The 18347-nt window shown below is 40.2% G+C and overlaps 1 protein-coding gene across 7 annotated transcripts in view; it reads left to right on the forward strand.

Moving 5' to 3' along the window:
* Positions 1-18347, forward strand: part of GTF2IRD1 (GTF2I repeat domain containing 1) — a 157898-nt gene that overhangs the window by 104070 nt on the left and 35481 nt on the right. For 5 of the 7 annotated variants that reach the window (XM_068268532.1, XM_068268533.1, XM_068268528.1 and 2 more), the window contains exons 14-22: positions 3887-3958; positions 5231-5284; positions 6223-6288; positions 6787-6970; positions 8465-8523; positions 9857-9922; positions 10174-10257; positions 14673-14856; positions 14978-15006. In XM_068268532.1, the coding sequence (XP_068124633.1) occupies positions 3887-3958; positions 5231-5284; positions 6223-6288; positions 6787-6970; positions 8465-8523; positions 9857-9922; positions 10174-10257; positions 14673-14856; positions 14978-15006 (798 nt within the window). The remainder of the gene's footprint in view (positions 1-3886; positions 3959-5230; positions 5285-6222; positions 6289-6786; positions 6971-8464; positions 8524-9856; positions 9923-10173; positions 10258-14672; positions 14857-14977; positions 15007-18347) is intronic. The other 2 variants (XM_068268530.1, XM_068268529.1) reach the window with 2 other exon arrangements.

The following is an 18347-nucleotide window of genomic DNA, read 5'->3' on the forward strand; positions in this document are numbered from 1 at the left end:
CAGATGGGGTTGTGTGTTACCTGCAAATGTTTGCAAAAGCTGCTCAACAGTTCCGGGTTTGCTTTGCCATGTGCTTCATTTCATAATATGTCCAAAATTTTCAATGAATTATTGGCCCCAATTCACTGAATGGTACTGTGCGCTGGTGGCACAAGTAAAGTTTAGTGGATATATAGCAAATAGTGTGCGCACTACATATATGTTACAACTATTGCATGTGTAATTGGTATATATAACGCACGTTATAGTAGCAATGTATTTGTTGTTGCATAATTCCAGTTATGATCGTTGCATAACACGTGTTGCCCATATTACTTACTGCTCACTAATCTTTACATGTGCTGTGACTGCATAACAAAGGTTAATAAATCTGGCCAACTGCATGCTGCCAGTATCCGGACTTTATAACTATGAAGTCAAGCTGATTAAAGGATACCGGAGGTGACATGTGACATGATGAGATAGACATGTGTGTGTACAGTGCCTAGCACACAAATAACTCTGCTGTGATCCTTTTTTTCTTTCTCTGCCTGAAAGAGTTAAACATCAAGTATGTCTGGGACTGGGTCAGACTACAGTGTGACCCTCACTGATAAGAAATTACAACTATAAAACACTTTCCTAGCAGAAAATGGCCTCTGAGAACAGGAAAGAGATAAAAAGGGTCAATAGTTCATAGATTTTAGTTCTGGCATACTTCAATGAATGTGTCATTGAGCAAAAACAATAAAACAGTAAAAACTTAAAAAGTAGATTTAAATATAAAATTATAAAAACTGTGGAATATCTTAAAACATTTTTTAGGAGAAGGAGGATAGATAGAATTATTTATTTCATTAGTTTATTTTCATCTTGGGGGTCCTTTAGTAGGTGCAGAATGTATTGTATTGCTAAAATAGGCTAAAGCGTTGCCAGAAAAGACTGGATGATTGCTCTGAAACATTAATGTATTGCTATATCATTCACGATTTAAAAAAAATAAAAAATTATATATATATATATATATATATATATATATATATTGTAGGGGCCATCGGGGCTGGGTAGTAGATGGGAGGTACATTTCCCCGGTATTTGGACTATGGTCACTTTAAAACCCTGTGTGGTCCTAGGAAGGGAGTCCGGATTTTAGCAGCAAGCAGTTGCTGCTTGGTTTTTTCTTTTCAGGGACGGACTCCTGGGATGGGAGGGAAGGAAGGGCGGGCCTTCCCATCCCACCTAGGTACACACCTGGTTGTCAGTGGGGCTGAGAGCCTCACTAATTTGGTATTGATGAGATGCAAATTTATGCTTAAGAAGGAGCCTCACAAGCAGTGTGAGGAGAGGTGTTGAAGGAGTAGCATGTATGCTGTGGAATCTCCTGACAAGGAATATTGGAGTATTTGATGGAAGCCAAACCATACCCTGCTCTGTTGTTTGTATGGTATTGGCCTGATGAAAACTGAACTTTGTTTGATCCTGCTGGACTTTATATTACCAAGCTGAAGTAAGCTGAACTGTTATTTTCCCCTTATTACTGCTGAACTGAAGCTGTTTTCTTCTACTGCACAATAAACGGACTTTGTTTTATACATCTGTGTACTGCGTGCTGGCTGCGACCCCCTCTAAACTTCACAATATATATATATATATATATATATATATATATATATATATATATATATATATATATATATATATATATATTTTATTTATTTATTTATTTTTCTTCATAACATAGGATAGATTTCCTTTTTGTCTTTGCCCATCATATATGAGCTCCCATCCAGAGAAGGTGGAAGCATTTCTAGATCATGTTTATATATAATTGCTTTAGGTTTTTTTTTTCCACTGGCACTTGTGGATGCAGCGACAGACTGTGTTTGCACACAGCAGTTTTTTATAAAGTGTACCTGAGCCACAGTGATTTCCACTTCAGAATCCTGTCTGTTTTTACTGCAGGGCTGCCTGAGAGCTCAAAGATCATGGCCATCTAGTTCTGGCTTTTGGCCTTGTCCTTGTTTACATAGACTTCTCTAGATAATTTTCCCAGATGCAATTCCATTAACTTCTAAAACTAATGCCTTGTACATACCATGCAATTTTTTGTCACATTGACGAAACGATCATTTCTGAAAGGACAAATCTGATTTCCTTGTTTTTCTGATCGATTTTGTTTAGAATTGATCGAAAAATTGATCAGAAAAACGATCGGACCTGTCAGAAATGATCAATTTAGCCCATCGATCTGACAGGAAATTGCACGGTGTCTTTATTTTATCACCTCTCCTGAGGCCGTGTCCTTCTTTTTTACACTATCTTGCTTGTAAAACTTATTTCTTATTTGACTTTCAGTAACACGTGTATACTAGTAAAACTCCAATCTACCTGCCTACTTCTGTCTTCTCATGCCCCAATAATTGCCATTTCAAACCGCTTGTTAAAGGGGCACTATAGCAAAAATTTATTTAATATGGACTGCATAACATTCACCACAGAGTTTGTGTTAAAAAAAAAAAAAAAAAAAAAAAAAGCTTTAAAAACATCTCTATTTTCCTACGTGTCTGAGCTACGTCATTAGTGATAAGAATCCGATGGACTGGCTCTCTGCTTAACTGCTGCTGACACTCTACAGCTGATATACAACACGGGCAGCTCAAATGCTACAGACAGCGCCATGCTATGTAACTAGCTAAGTAAATAAATAAATAAGCTGCTAAGTAAAGTAACTAATTAGTAGCCTGTTTATTTACTTAGCTAGTTACATAGCATGACACTGTCTGTAGCATCTGAGCTCCCCGTGCTGTTCCACCTTCCAATTATTCGTCTAACTAGACGAATGTCAGTGCGGCTGTGTGACCATGGCCGCGCGCGTCCTCTCTCCAACTCGCGTCTCCGGGATCTTACTGTGCAGGTGCAGTACGAGAAAACTTCATACTGCGCAATAAGCTCCTGCAGACGTGAGTGGGATCGAGGACAGTGATATTCGTCTAGTTAGATGAATAATTGGAAGGTGACCCGCGGTGAGGAACGGAGGATTCTTGAGTGACGATGCTGGACAGGATATCTGCAGGGGGCCGTTAGAAGCCCCAGGTAAGTGACACTTTTTGATTTTATAAACCGCTACAGAACCCCTTTAAATAAATGATGTGGGGACATTGGAACAGCATAATTTTTCGCCATAGTGCCCCTTTAAGTATTGCTTTTTTTGTACAATAAATGACTCAGATGCAGCCTGTTTACTCCACCATTTCTAAACATAGGGAAGCAACATAAAAACTGCCACTTCTAATGACTTTTATTATGTTTAGTTCTAAGTAAGTTGACTTCTGATCTATTTTTTTCTGTCTAACTTTGTGTTTCAGGAATTTCAGCAGCCATATTAAATGAAAAATGTTATCTCTCACTGCCAGGTGCTTCTTAGTTTGAATATAGATTAAGCCCAAGCACCAGCATTGGAATAACTATTGCTATTACAGTACATAAGTTGTTACGTATAGTTACTACATATATGATGCAAAAGTCCATAAAATATAAACTTAATCAACTAAATACTAAAACTGTACGCAGAAAATAGATGATCAGTTTGCACATTAAAATATTGGTGGAGCTATTAATTATGGACTTGGCAACAAAGCAAAATATAATAAAAATACTGAACAAAACAATATAAAATGAATACACCGTAACTATGAGTTAAAAGTGATTGAGCTGAGGGCTGAAGGGCAGCTATGTGGCATAAGCCAATCAAGCTGACACATCTGATATAAATGTTGCCATTTTTTCATAACTGTAGGATGGGTAATATAGTTGAATGCTGGAAATTTATTGTTAACCAAAGAGTCACCAATTCTTCTCTTATTTTGCCAGATCATTTTAACATACTTATCAATTCTATGTCTTCTAGAGGAAATCATTGACTGTCTGAAAAGTCCGGTGGCCTCAGAAAACAACACTTATGTGCTGGACACCGGAGCAGGTAAATATAAAACATCACTTATGCAAAAAGTGTGTACAATAAATCTTTAACTTCACCATAAAATAATTGCCTTCTACACACAGGCTTCCAGATACTTGTTTGGTTTAGTAAAGGAGAGTTACCATTTTACACTGTGCCACAGGATCTCAACATGGGAGCTAACACACTTTCAGGGCCGTTTTTCACTGCAATTCCCGGGTCTCCATCGACTATTGTGATTGCATTTGCCTTGAATGGTTTGCCGCGATCGTTCCATGATTTTTGATTTGGGGTGGCATATACTGTAATTGTGAACGAATGCGTTGTGCAGGAAAAAGCAGAATGAAGTTGACGAACTCAGATAGTGTTCTTTGCCTAAAAGGTTTAAACACCACTGGGAGTGCTTCTGCTGGGTTTAGGATATTCTGAACAACTCATTATAGTTCTGTGTTTTAGAAAATCAGATATACTGGTAAACACAGTTGTGTGTTGAAAAAGCGATCGATCGAGGGATCAGATAATTCTGATTGGAAGTGAAATATCGTTATACATCGTAGTAAAAGTAAAGTTTAGTGGATATATAGCAAATAGTGTGCGCACTACATATATGTTACAACTATTGCATGTGTAATTGGTATATATAACGCACGTTATAGTAGCAATGTATTTGTTGTTGCATAATTCCAGTTATGATCGTTGCATAACACGTGTTGCCCATATTACTTACTGCTCACTAATCTTTACATGTGCTGTGACTGCATAACAAAGGTTAATAAACCTGGCCAACTGCATGCTGCCAGTATCCGGACTTTATAACTATGAAGTCAAGCTGATTAAAGGATACCGGAGGTGACATGTGACATGATGAGATAGACACCATCAATGAACCAATCTTTGCTTCCTACCTATCACAACCAACAGGAAAATACAATCCGATGTTTTTATAATCGTTCGTATCCGATTGTGCCCATTGATGGAGATTATTTACAACCAATCCGATCACAACTGATCAGAATGTTTTGCCATAAATTGGACAATTAGTGGTCCAACGTTTAGGCCTACTGAATTGAGTTAGTTTGTGGAAATAGCTGCGTCTGCTTGGCAGAGACATTGCTGCTACTGGAAATGGCTGGTGAAGGCTCTCCTGGCTTTAAAAACATATACAACATCAGCTTATACACAGTTAAATCAAGATGTTCCACTTACGCCACAAACAAGACTAGTATATATAAAGTTGGGTATTAAATGGTGTCTTTATACTGCACTCTCTTAATGTTATCCTGTTTCTTTTAGTTTTAGACAAAGGACCAATTGCTAACAACAGGAATGAAGAGAAGCACATAGATGGTAACTATGTTTCCTTCACATTTACATACAGGATGAAGTACCCAGTCTCAGACTTTTTTCACATTACATAACGCTTGCAGGAGTCGATTTCCTGCAAGCATTATGATCTGCGGCATGACGCCGGGATGTTGCGGTGCGACACTGATTAGCGGCTGTAGTTCAAGTTCACCCGACGGGAAAACGCTGGTGCTGAACGATTAAAAGCTCCCAGCTGTGTCGTACCGCACCGCACTAAAACGCAGCATTAGATGTGAAAGGTAAAATTAAAGTCTATGGACTCATTTACCTTGGTTAATGCAAAGTTCCAACTTTGCGTCAAAACACCAGAAATCAGCTCTGGTGTAAAAGAGCCCTCAACCCAACATAAAGTATCAGACTATACAGACCTAATCATGTGGGCAGATATCAATGGAAGTGCTAGTTTCCTTACAGCATACTTAGAGGTAAAAATGTCTTAAAATGAGCTAGTGCACATCTAAATACACTAACTATACATGCACTGCTTCTGTTTAAACTCCCATGTGACAGTCCTCATTGGCTTCACTGATAGGCAAATGATGTCTGTGACATGTCTGACAGCTTAGTAACACTCACTGTATTGCTTTTAAATGTTCATGCATACAAAATACTACTAACTTATTATGTATTCTTACTGTATTGAATCAACAAAGTGGGGTTCTCTGTCCAGTTTTATCTTTATTTTTTTTTCAACGTTTTCACATGAAAACCTCAAAGTTCCTCTAAGTACAAGTTTACTTTAAGCAAACCTAGGGACTCGGTGCAAACAAATTAGATTCTAGGGGACAGTTTCTAGAGCAGCTTGTGAGTTTTTCTGATGTCCAGGATCATTGTTACGTTACACTTCATTCCACAGAAAATGGTAAATTAATTGATACCAAATAAACATTAATTTAAAATCTATTTCTGTTTTTCTCAAGAAGGAATTGGAGATATAATCAGACAGCTGAGAAAAAGAGTAGAAAATTTGTTCAACAAAAAATATGGTAAGTAAAAGAAATGTAGTTAATGTATAATTAGTATACAATTAAAATTACTCCTGTTCTGAGTTCATTTTCGGTTCAGGTTTGCTTTAACAAAATTGTATGTTAAACTAATCTAGGTAAATATGGAAGCTAGGTGCTTCCATGTGCCTTCTTCATATAATGTAAAGGGTCGCGCTGTATAACGTATTCACATAATTCTCTACAGAGTAATGTAGATTATCATCCAGTTTTGTGCAGTTGCCACGTACAAGTTACTTTGTTAATTTTCCAAAGTTTGTATTACGTATGCTTACTGTTTATATCTACAGTGTTATTTATTTTTACTAAGATCAGTAAATTTCCTTCTTTGGTACTCTTTTATATAACCTTCATTACTGTTTCAGAAGATCTAATATATCCATTTTTGCATCGTATTAGCTGTATGAACGTTTCAGTAGTTGCAGATTCATGAAGAAATATGGATCATGTTTTGCTTCATGTAATATTCTCTCTATGCAGCTAAAGCTATTGGAGCTTCACATCCTGTCAAAGTGCCATATTCTAAGTTCCTGATGTATCCAGATGATCTTTTTGTTGTGGGTCTCCCTGATGGGGTTTCATTTCGGCGTCCAAACTGCTTTGGAATCACAAAGCTCAGGAGGATACTAGAAAATACTCATGGCATTCGTTTCATTATCAAAAGGTAAACCTTAAAGCAAAGTTTTTATTCCTATGAACTGAAAACACCCTGACCTGTAGACTAAATCTATATACAGGCCTAGGATAAATGTTGTCCAACTTAATCCTAAGTGATTGCTTCAAGTGACAGTTTATCTCTGTCAGGCGAAGTTCATTCGAGGAGCGGAGTGTGCGGCTAGGTGTGTACCTCTGAGTAAGATCGGAAATGTAGCTTGGACAGGTTTTGTGGACAGATTTGCAGGTCGGACACAGTATCTTGAATCTGATTCTGGACTGGATAAGAAGCCAGTGGAGGGATTCACAGAGGGGAGCTGCCCTGGTGAAGCAATGGCAGGAGTGGATAATTCTGGCTGCCGCATTCATGATGGACTGCAGTGGGACTGTTCGGGTCATAGGGAGACCAGACAGAAGGGCATTACAGTAGTCAAGGCGGGAAATTATGAGGGCATGGATGAGGAGTTTGGTGGTGGCAGAGGTCAGGAAAGGGCGAATCTTACAGATGTTACGGAGGTGGAAGTTGCAGGACTTTGTGAGGTTTTGGATGTGGGGAGTGAAGGAGAGTGCAGAGTCCAGTGTGACACCCAGACAGCGGGCTTGAGAGGTAGGGCGAATGGTAGTGTGGTTAACAGTGACATGCACATCTGGGATGTTCATGGATGGCCGGGGTGGGAAGATCATAAATTCCGTTTTGTCTAGATTTAGTTTCAGGAACCTAGCGGGCATCCTAGTAGGAAACCAGCTGAAGTATAATGTGCACCGTGTACATGTCTTTATCTGTAGAATGATATATCATTCTATTACTTACATACATCTTCCACATAGGTACACTAATGTCTAAAACCAGCCAAAAAAAATGCCTGTAGTGAGAAGATGTTGTACTTACGGTACATGATGTCTTTTTTTCAAAACTAGAGATAATCAATGAGATACTAATAATTCTGGCTTGCAAACAACATTAAATTGTATACAGTTTTGAACTGGGCCAATCAAATGAACACCCTGTTAAATTTGATTGGCCTAGTTCCAAGCTGCATATGGTTTGCATTAAATTTTCACACAAGCTGGAATTATTTGCATTACATTGACTGTTTCTCACAATAGCTCCTATTCAGAGATCAGGGCCTGTTGTCTATGCTTTGTTCTGGTAACAGTCCTGCTGTCCCACCCAGTGCCATTGTTATACCATTACATCACTCCTCTTTTATCACAGGAATTCTGGGAATGCATAGAGGGTTGTGGTTCTGTCAGAGTTGCTGTCATTGTCTTCCCAGAGCTGCTGTCACTGAGAGGTAACAGTGGCCATTTTATAAGTAGAGTTACATGAATTAAGATGGACTGTCAGCAGTGCATAGCAGAGAAGACGATACCCAATTTCAGAAGAGAAGCTACAGTATAACTTTTCCCCACCATAGTTTTTATTCAGATTTAATTCAAATTTTTACTTTAAATAAACTAAGAGACTATTGTGAATGTAAACTATTTTCTCTACTATTTCTAGGCCAGAACTGATTTCTGAAGGACTAAAGGACTGCGTCCAAGACAACGCTAGCTCACTGGGCAAGTTCCTTTACATATATTTCTAATAACTTTTATCTAATGTTCACTTTTGGGTGTTGCAGTGCTATGTAACAGAGGAAATGTAAAAATTGTATATGCATCATTCAGATTGCATCCGGTGCAATGCGATTCAATGTATTCCGGTATCCTAACGCAGAGCATGCAGTGCATTATAGCATAACGTTACCATTGGCAGCAAAGCATACTTTTCATTGACTGTATGCTTTCCTTCCATTGCAATCCTGTTTTATAGGGAATGCAATGCAGCTCCCTGCCGGGAACTTAGCCTAACACAACTCGGCTATCCATAACAAACTCATGTTCTGTTCTATAAGTGAGTTTAGTTGTTTGTATTTTTGCTGAAAGTATCAATACATTTTCTGAAAAGTGAGGCACAATCAGTTTTTGATTTCTCTATTTTTTTCCTGAACTTTTTTTTTGAAAAGTGAAATATATGGCACCTACTGTAATCAGAAACTCTTATGCTAATTTCTAATGATCATTAAAGAAGAGCATTTTCCTGGTGTTTGCAACAATATGAAATGGCAGGTGCCTTCCACCAAAAATCAGAGAACAGAGCTGTAACTGCGAGTTCAGATTGATTTCCATAGCCAGCATTAAGTTGGTAGTGTGTCTTGCAAGTTGCACATAATGCATGCAACATTCAATGACTGCTTACTATACTTAAATACTGTAATAGACTGTAATAGAGCACCAAAAATAACTTTCACCACATGGATGAACATTGAGAAAGTCTGGTCTGACATTGCAGGAAATGGCCTAGAATTCCATTAAAGGAAACCTGAGGTGAGAGGCATGTGGTGGCAGCCATATTTACCAATACCAGCTGCCTGGCAGACCTACTAATCTATTTGGCTGCAGAAGTGGCTAATCTAGTCAGACTTCAGACAGAAACATCTTATCTGTATGTAAGCCAGGAAAAGGATACATACATGTCAGCTTCCATATTCCTCTCATTTCAGGTGTGCTTTAACTCACAATTGGCAGTCCATATACTGAAGTATTCCAGTACTGTTTGTAGTCTCCATAGCAATTAGTATTTGCATGTGATTGTACAGTCAAATGTTGTCAGAACATGCTATACAGAACTATTGGTACTAAGTCCCAATAGTTACTACATAGAAGAGCCATACATGGCTGATCTCAATTTTTTAAGTAATTGTTTAATAAAGATGTTCAGTTTTTTGTGGATAGAGTATTATAGAGTGTTAACCATCAGTAAAATCAGGACGTTTTGTATCAGGATGTTACCATTTATTCTAGATGGTCTCACAATCTCTGTCTTATGATTGTTATTCTTGTTTTCTGTCAGTTACAGCAGTCAGTGAAAAAGACATTTCCCTATCAGATGAATCAGATAAAAGGCCTAACTTTCAAGGTAAGAATGGATTTAATTTATGTGCATTTCTTTAGGTACGACACAACAGAAAGGGAACATTTCATATTTTTAAGTGGAGATATCCAGTATGTTTTAGATCTGAATTAGTATTTGAGACAAAAGTTAGAAATCAAGAATAATTTTTTAGGTGTCCTTATTAGTATATAATATATTATGATTATATTTTGCCTTCAATAGCAGCGGCTCTGTTGAGGCATAATTTAAGAAAATATTCTTTGTTTTGTTTCTAGAGAATTATGATACCAGACTGTCACGAATAGACATTGCCAATACACTACGAGAACAAGTTCAAGACCTGTTCAATAAAAAGTATGGTGAGTGTACAGAAATCGTCCAGAGTTAAGGGTCAACTTCATTCAAGATAATAAAACAGTTTAGTATGGCTGGGATAAATATGCATTGATATAAAAACAGATGTTCGCAGACTACTGCTTTTAAAGGGGCACTATGGCAAAAATTATGCTATTCCCTTATCCCCAGCATCAGTTGTTTAATATTGACAGCATAATTTTCTCCACAGAGCATGTGTTTAAAATATACCTCCTAACAACACTTCTGGTTTTGTTCACAGCTGATCTGTGTAATTACATCAGCTGGTTCTGACTGGGGATGCGAAGGGGACTGGCTGTTATCAGCTCTCTGATCACAGCGGTCAGCCTTCCGAGTCTCCTCTTGCAGCGCTGATTTATTAGGCTCCTACACTGTGTTGTTGCAGACTTCTCATAGTTAAAAAGTAACTATATAAACAGGTTCTATTCCTGCCAGCTTCACAATACTTACAGCCTGTTTATTTAGTTATGTCACAAGTCTTCAACAACACAGTGAGTGAGCTAAGTAATACATTAGCTTTGTCTGAGAAAGGGAAGGCAGAGAGCAGATAAGAGCCAGTCCCCATCGCATCCCCTCTCAGAACCAGCTGATGTAATTATACAGATCAACTGTGTACAAAAACCAGAAGTGTTGTTAGGAGGTATATTTTAAACACATGCTCTATGGAGAAAATGATGCTGTCAATATTAAACCACTGATGTTAGGGATAAGGGAATAGCAAACTTTTCGCCATAGTGCCCCTTTAGACAACACACATCTGCAAATTATCGCCCTATCCCGTGGTAGATAAAATTCACAGAAAGAAAATGTGAAATGTCTGTCTTTCTGTAGGTTCTACCTGCCATGGTGTAGGCTATAAATGATAAATGTGTGGGTTTTTTAAGACCCGTGGAGTGTGAGACTATATGTTTGTATGGGTCACGGGGCGTGCCACATGGTTAGAAAACAACTCAACTGCATTGGCAGAGGAGGAAGCTGGCTGTCCGAGGCAGCTCAGCTGCATGGCTGAAACACCAGCTGGGTAATTCCTTGACAGTAATTAAGCATATCACTGGTGTCACATTACATCTCTTTGCAAAAATAGCTGTGCCACCTAGACCACACTATTCAAGTCTTTGGAGTTAGGCTCGGTTCACATTAGTATTTGCCATTCCACTGAAGGGACAACAAAAAAAAAATGCAGGAGGACCCAATTTTCCGGACCGTTTCGCTCAGCGGAACAGAAACGGAATGTTTTTCAGCACAATAGTATCCTATGGAAAATGGCCATTTTACAGCACACCGGCTGTAAAAACAGACCGTTTGCCTGGATCCAGAGGGCTGGATCCATACGGTCGGCTCAGGAAAAAAACGCAGATGTGAACCGGGCTTTAAAGAGAGGCTTGCAATCTGCAGGAATCACCACTCCCTTACACTCGGGGCTGATCATGACCATTGGTGGTGAGATATTCTCCATCTGTGTCATTGGTCAGATGGGTCACATTTCTAATGTCATAACTCACACCTGCAATGAGCAGCTGGCATCCACAGGACGAACATCCCTGCACATTGATCATTAATTAAAAGTTTTGTTTTGCAGTTGACATTGATGTGGTATGAGGTATAAAGCTTATTTCTACAGATTTTTTTGTAGTGACATTTGTTTGCATACAGTATGCAGTCTAAGGCCCAGTTCACATTGGCACATAACAAAAAATGGATCGGTAAAAACAGAACGGAAACAGATAACAACGGATCTGTTGGTATTCGTTCCCATTCCATTTTGCATCTGTGGGCATCCGTTCTACATCCGCTCCTGTTCCATTTTAAAGTGGAAGTGTAACGATTGGGGAATTATTTCTGTGGTCAGCACAGGACGCACGCTGACACTATGGAAATCCTCCACAAGCGTGTAATTTGAGAGAACCCAGCTATGGTGCTATGCACCTGTAGAGGGAGATTCCCACCAGCAGATGGAGCTGTGGAGTGCAGACGAACACAGCCTCTGCACTGTCACAGACGCCAGATGGGAAATGCAGGACTGGATAGCCCTTAAAGAGAGAGCACAGAGACAGAATGAATGTGTGTCCACCAATCTAGTCGCCACCCAGCGACGGTGAACACACATCAGCAGAAACAAAGTGTAAATGCAATCGCAAGACTGGCGATTGCCAACAGTGACACAAGGCCGAGCAAGACAGAGCACGAGAGTAGCAAGAAAGGCACAGCAAGCAACAACAATCAGAACGTCAAGGAAAATAACAAACGCTAGCTAAACGTGAACACTGCACTCATTCGCAACAGCGAACGCGTATAAGACACGATCACCGCGCGTTAGGGGCCCAGTGATAAGCGTGCCACCCTAACTAACCAATGAAACATAAACATGAAATAGAGAACGCAAACGCTTGCTAACGGTTACCTCACCGAGCCTACGGCAAGCGTTCGTACCAGATAAGACAGACAGATGGGGCTACCAGTAGCAACCACTGCTCTGGCTAGCACCCCTAAGGCAGAATACAAAAGGAACTACCGCTAGAGCGGATGCGATCCAGACAGACAAACAGATGGGGCTACCAGTAGCAACCACTGCTCTGGTTAGCACCCCTAAGGCAGGATACAGAAGGAAGCACTGCCACTACCACTAGGGCAAATGCAATCCAGACAGATGGAGCAGCCAGTAGCAACCGCAGCTCTGGCCTACACTCCCAGGCAGACAGAACGAATTCCTGTCGACCGCCGCTGGCAACAAGACAATTGAGACAGAGAGACAGAACAAGGCAATACAGATAATACAACCTGACTGCACTAGAAGGGATGCCTAATGCAGTCCCAAGGAATTACTCTAAGATAATCTTTAGCAAACAAGCAAGGCTGATACTCCAGGAGAGTTAGCAGGAACAAACCATCATGACCAGCCAGGAATTCTGGGAGCAAAAGGTATCTATACTGCAAGCCATCAAAGGAGGCAGCTAGGCAATTTGCATGACAAGTATATGCAAATTTCTCACCAGCAGAGTAACTCTGAAACTTGCAAAGCAAAGACAGGTCTCTTTTCCAGAGACCTGCAACACCCAGACCTAAAGAATGGACAAACAGCTGTCTGCCTGTGTAAACAGCTGAGCAGATCATTACAGGAAGGTGCTATAAATAGCCCTTTTAGGAAACCTATATATAAACAGAAAGGACAACTCAGCCCTACCTATGTCACACTGCAGCTTCCAACACTCACATTGATCTGGCTCTCTCACTGGGTCTCCGCTGCCCTCCCACTCTTTAGACAAACAGGTTGAGGTGAAAGGGACAACATGACAGAGATTGCCTGTTTCTGCTTATTGGCAAGAGCCGTCTGATTAGATCACATACAGTCCAACCTCAAGAGTACCATAGAGAGTTGACAGGAAGTGGCTATTGTTATAGCCAGTGTGTTGTATAAATCAGTTTTGTCATTGGCTTCCATGCACTGCTTCAGCCTATGTTTCAACTCCGTTGGGCTCAGTTGTCCAGAAAAATTGCTGCTTCCCCAAACATGAGGTCTGCTTCCTCCAGCCCCATGTGCATGGATCGCTCCAACGCCACTGTCTTCAGCCTTCTGTATCACTGCTACTGGGTCCTGTAACTTCGGCCAGACGTGGCCAGTCTGCGTAAGAGAAGTGCACTCTCTACATATCTCTTCGGCGACTGCAACAGAAGACTAAGGGCAGCGGCGTAGGAGCGATCCTTGCACATGGGGCTGGAGAAAGTCCCAGGTATGTATAAAACTTTTATTATATATCGTCTCTGATACACTTTAAAGAGGATCTGTAACATAAAAAGATCCCCTGGGGGGTACTCACCTCGGGTGGGGGAAGCCTCCGGATCCTAATGAGGCTTCCCACGCCGTCCTCCATCCGTCAGGGGTCTCGCTGCAGCCCTCCGTGGAGTCCGGGCAGCGGTGACGTCATTATTTACCTTCCTGGCTCCAGCGCAGGCGCTCTGACGGCTGTCGGCTCCGAACTACACGGAAATACCCGATCGCCGTCGGGTCTGCTCTACTGCGCAGGCGCAAGTTTCCGGCGCCTGCGCAGTAGAGCGGACCCGACTGAGATCGGGTATTTCCGTGTAGTTCGGAACGGAAAGCCTCCACAGCGCCCCCCGCTGGAGCCAGCAAAGGTAAATATTAAACTAACAGTCGGCACAGTCGCCGGCTGTTCGGAGGGCTGCGGAGAGACCCCCGTGGGACAGAGGACGGCGTGGGAAGCCTCATTAGGATCCGGAGGCTTCCCCCACCCGAGGTGAGTACCCCCCAGGGGATCTTTTTAATGTTACAGAGTCTCTTTAAGGGAAATGTAAAAAAAAATATTGTGAAAACATTGTGGTATTTATATAATAAAATGTGCACACAAGTAACAGTGATATATGTGTGTGTATTTTGTTGCAGGTGAAGCTCTTGGAATAAAATATCCAGTTCAAGTACCCTATAAGCGAATTAAGAGCAATCCTGGCTCTGTAATCATAGAGGGGCTACCTCCAGGGATCCCATTCCGTAAACCATGCACCTTTGGATCACAGAATTTAGAGCGGATATTAGCAGTAGCAGACAAAATCAAATTCACAGTGGCAAGGTATAATCATTGACAGTTAATGGTACAAGTTTTATGCTGGTTCTGAAAACGTATTTACAGACTATGATACCAAATATTACCGGTACTTATGTGAAAAAAATAATTTTTATTTTTGTTTCAGGCCATTCCAGGGACTGATTCCTAGACCTGGTAAGATATTTTGTTTTTGTCTTCTGAACATATCTATGTGAGACAATGACATCAGCTTGTTACACTTTCATGTGTGTTTTTTTTAGCATATTTGTTATAATTAGTTGTTTTGAGCATTGCAAAATAATTTTGTTTTCAAATAGAAATATAAGAAATATTAATTACAGTATTACAATAATTTTGGTGGTCCGGCTGGTAATATCCTATAAGCAGGAGTAAACGTTTTCAAAGAAAGCTAACACATGGACCTATTTTAACAGCAGATTCCATCACCTGCATCACATCTACAAAAAAAAAAAAAAAAGAAAATCTATTCACTACTATTAACTGGTTGATACATTTCTGACATATATGTGAGACATTGTATTGCTTGCAAACATGATCAAGAATAGCTGTAAATTAGTGTAGATTAGATAAGCCAATGATCGGAGGCTGCATAGTTCTAGATTGCATTGAGAAGTACACAATAGCAGGGTGGCCCTATTTTTTGTACTTGCAAAGCATGACAATTTTTCTTATAATGCTTCCAAGTTAAACCAGTAGGTGGTGCACTATACAGATGTCAGCTTTTAATGTGTAGTGCTTCATATTTTTGGATAGAGTATTGCTGGTTAGTGTAAAGGTAAAGGGCTCTGCCTCTGACACAGGAGACCTGGGTTCAAATCTTGGCTCTTCCTGTTCAGTAAGCTAGCACCTGTTAAGTAAGGAGTTCCTGGGCAAGACTCCGTAACACTGCTACTGCCTTCTGAGTGCACCCTAGTGGCTGCCTCGCAAGTGCTTTGAGTCCCACAGGAGGAAAGCACTATACAAACACTGGAATTATTATTATTATATTTTCCTTGTAAAAAAAAATATTTCATTAAGCACGTTTTCATATTCTTTATATTAAACAAATGAAAAAAAAATCAAAAAAGTTTTTTTTTTCCAAGACAACCTGAATCAAAAATACACTTAGTAAGTTAAAGTTAATATACATTACAGTGCATTTTTAGCATATGCATTTTTTTTCTTGTGTTCAGCACAAGCTCAAACCAGATCCATCTGCTGATTTGACAAGTGACATATTGTGAGCAGAAAAGAGTCTTGCCTGATATAGTACAGAAGTCTATGCCAAGTTAAAATCTTCCTTCTTAGGCAGGTTGACACATTTGTCAGTTTTCTGTGCACATTATTCTGCACTAATTTTCTGCACACCTTGTGTGTTTGTATGCAGAAAAACACGCATTTGTTCACAGCAGCTAATGTAATTGATAAACAAAACAGACAAAATGGCACTTTGGGCCTTCACCAGTCCATCATGTGGCTAGGATATGGTAGATTTTGTTCTCTATAACTTTACTGGGTACCCAGCAAAGTTATTTTACAAAGGTGACTGCTGGTAACTTAGTTCTGTTCATTGCATTCCTTTATGATAAACAAAAGTACTTATTTATTTTCCTAGTCAAACCAGCAGGTGGAGTTTCAAGCAGATATATTATTGTCACAAGATAATATTATTACTACCAAGTATTTTTTATCTCCTTTGTTTACAGTCTTTGGGCCTGATTCACAAAGCGGTGCAAAGTGTTTGCACACCTGTGAAAAGCCCCTTATCACGCCTAAACTCAGCTTAGGCGTGCCGAAATGAAACTCGCGCGAAATCCCGCGCGCAAAGTTTTGCGCGTGCAATTGCTTGGCGCGCGGTGCAGTGTGCGCGATGCGCCCATTAAACCCTATGGGCGCTGCGCGCGGAATTGCGCAACTGTGCGCGCAAAACTTTGCGCGCGGGACTTTGCGCGCGATAAAGAGCACAAAACGGTGCTAACTCAGCGGTGCAAAGCTTATCACACCTAAAGTCTTTTAGGCGTGATAACTGAGTTATCATCGCTTTGTGAATCAGGCCCTATAAGTTTTGTAAGTACTGATTTACATTTCCAATGTTAATATTGAGGAGTAAGTATCTCACTATATTAAATGTCTCAGTTTGAGATAATGTTTTTTCTAGATCCCCTGAACCTTCAGCCATAAGTCCACCTTTCTGTCCCTTTTCTATAATATTTACATAGTTACATAGTTATTTTGTTTGAAAAAAGACATGCACCCATCAAGTTTAACCTCTAGAGCCTCACTGCATCTAAGTCCAGAGGAAAGAAAAGCCACCAGTCCAGAAACTATCTCCCTGACTGGATCCAAGGTAACAACATCTTCCCACATTTAGCATACATCTAGAATTCATAGCAATGGATGTCCTTCAATGAAAGGAAAGCATCCAAGACCCCTTTAAATGCAAGTATAGAACTTTTTCTATAACTACTTTCAGTGGTAAGAGGTTTTACATCTTAATCACTTTTACTGTGAAGAACCCCTTTGTAAACAAATGCGAAAAATCTCCTTCCCTCCATGTGTAGTTCATGTCCTCTTGTCTTTCATACAGCCAAAGGGATACGAAGCTCATTATCCAAGCTTTTATATTGCCTTTGGCTGTACTTATACATGTTAATTAGCTAACCTCTAAGTTATCTCTTTCCCAAACGAAAGTAACCACTTTTGTCTACCCTTTCTTGGTTAGTGAGACCTTCCATCCCTCTGATTAATTTAGTTGGCAATTTTGTACCTGTTCTAAAACTGTATCACATACTTTATTTAGTAGCAGCAGTTCAGCTCGTCCAGTACCGCCAGGCTGAATATCTCAGCCCCTGCGCTAAGGGGTGGATCGGGACTCCCCCTGATGTCATGACGTCGATGACGTCATTCCGATCGTCGCCATGGCGACGAGGGAAGCCCTAACAGGAAATCCCGTTCAGAGCGGGATTTCCTGTTGGGTATGGTCACCAGTGGCGATCGGAGGGGTGGGAGGGATAGCGCAGGGAGGGGGGAATCATGTAGCTAGCGCTAGGCTAGCTACATGATAAAAAAAGTGAAAAAAACCCCACCCGCGGCCGAGCGCCGCAAAACAATTGAACGCCAGGGTGGTTAAGAAACAACAGAGTAAGGCTCATGTATGTAAGCGTGCTAAAGAATTATTTTTTATGTTCAGTAGCAATCAATCAGCTTTGAGCTGACATTTCAAACTGCTACTGTGGAAACAAAATAAGGAATATGATGGATTGCAATGGGCAGCACAGTTTTTATATTATGCTATGCTGGAGGCAAGCCATTTCAAGATGGCCATTAATGATCCAATCTTTTTCATCCAATTTTACCAAATCTATGTAGTATAAAGGTAAATTAAGTGAATATATTGCATGGATAATTTAGGCAGTTCCGTTATAATACATAGAAATGGTAAGATTGGATGAATAAGATTGGATCATTAGTGGCCACCATAAGACATATTGTTACGTTATTGTTTGAGTACTAAA

The sequence above is a fragment of the Hyperolius riggenbachi genome, chromosome 2, assembly GCF_040937935.1.
Source record: "Hyperolius riggenbachi isolate aHypRig1 chromosome 2, aHypRig1.pri, whole genome shotgun sequence".
In the NCBI taxonomy this organism is placed as follows: Eukaryota; Metazoa; Chordata; class Amphibia; order Anura; family Hyperoliidae; genus Hyperolius; species Hyperolius riggenbachi.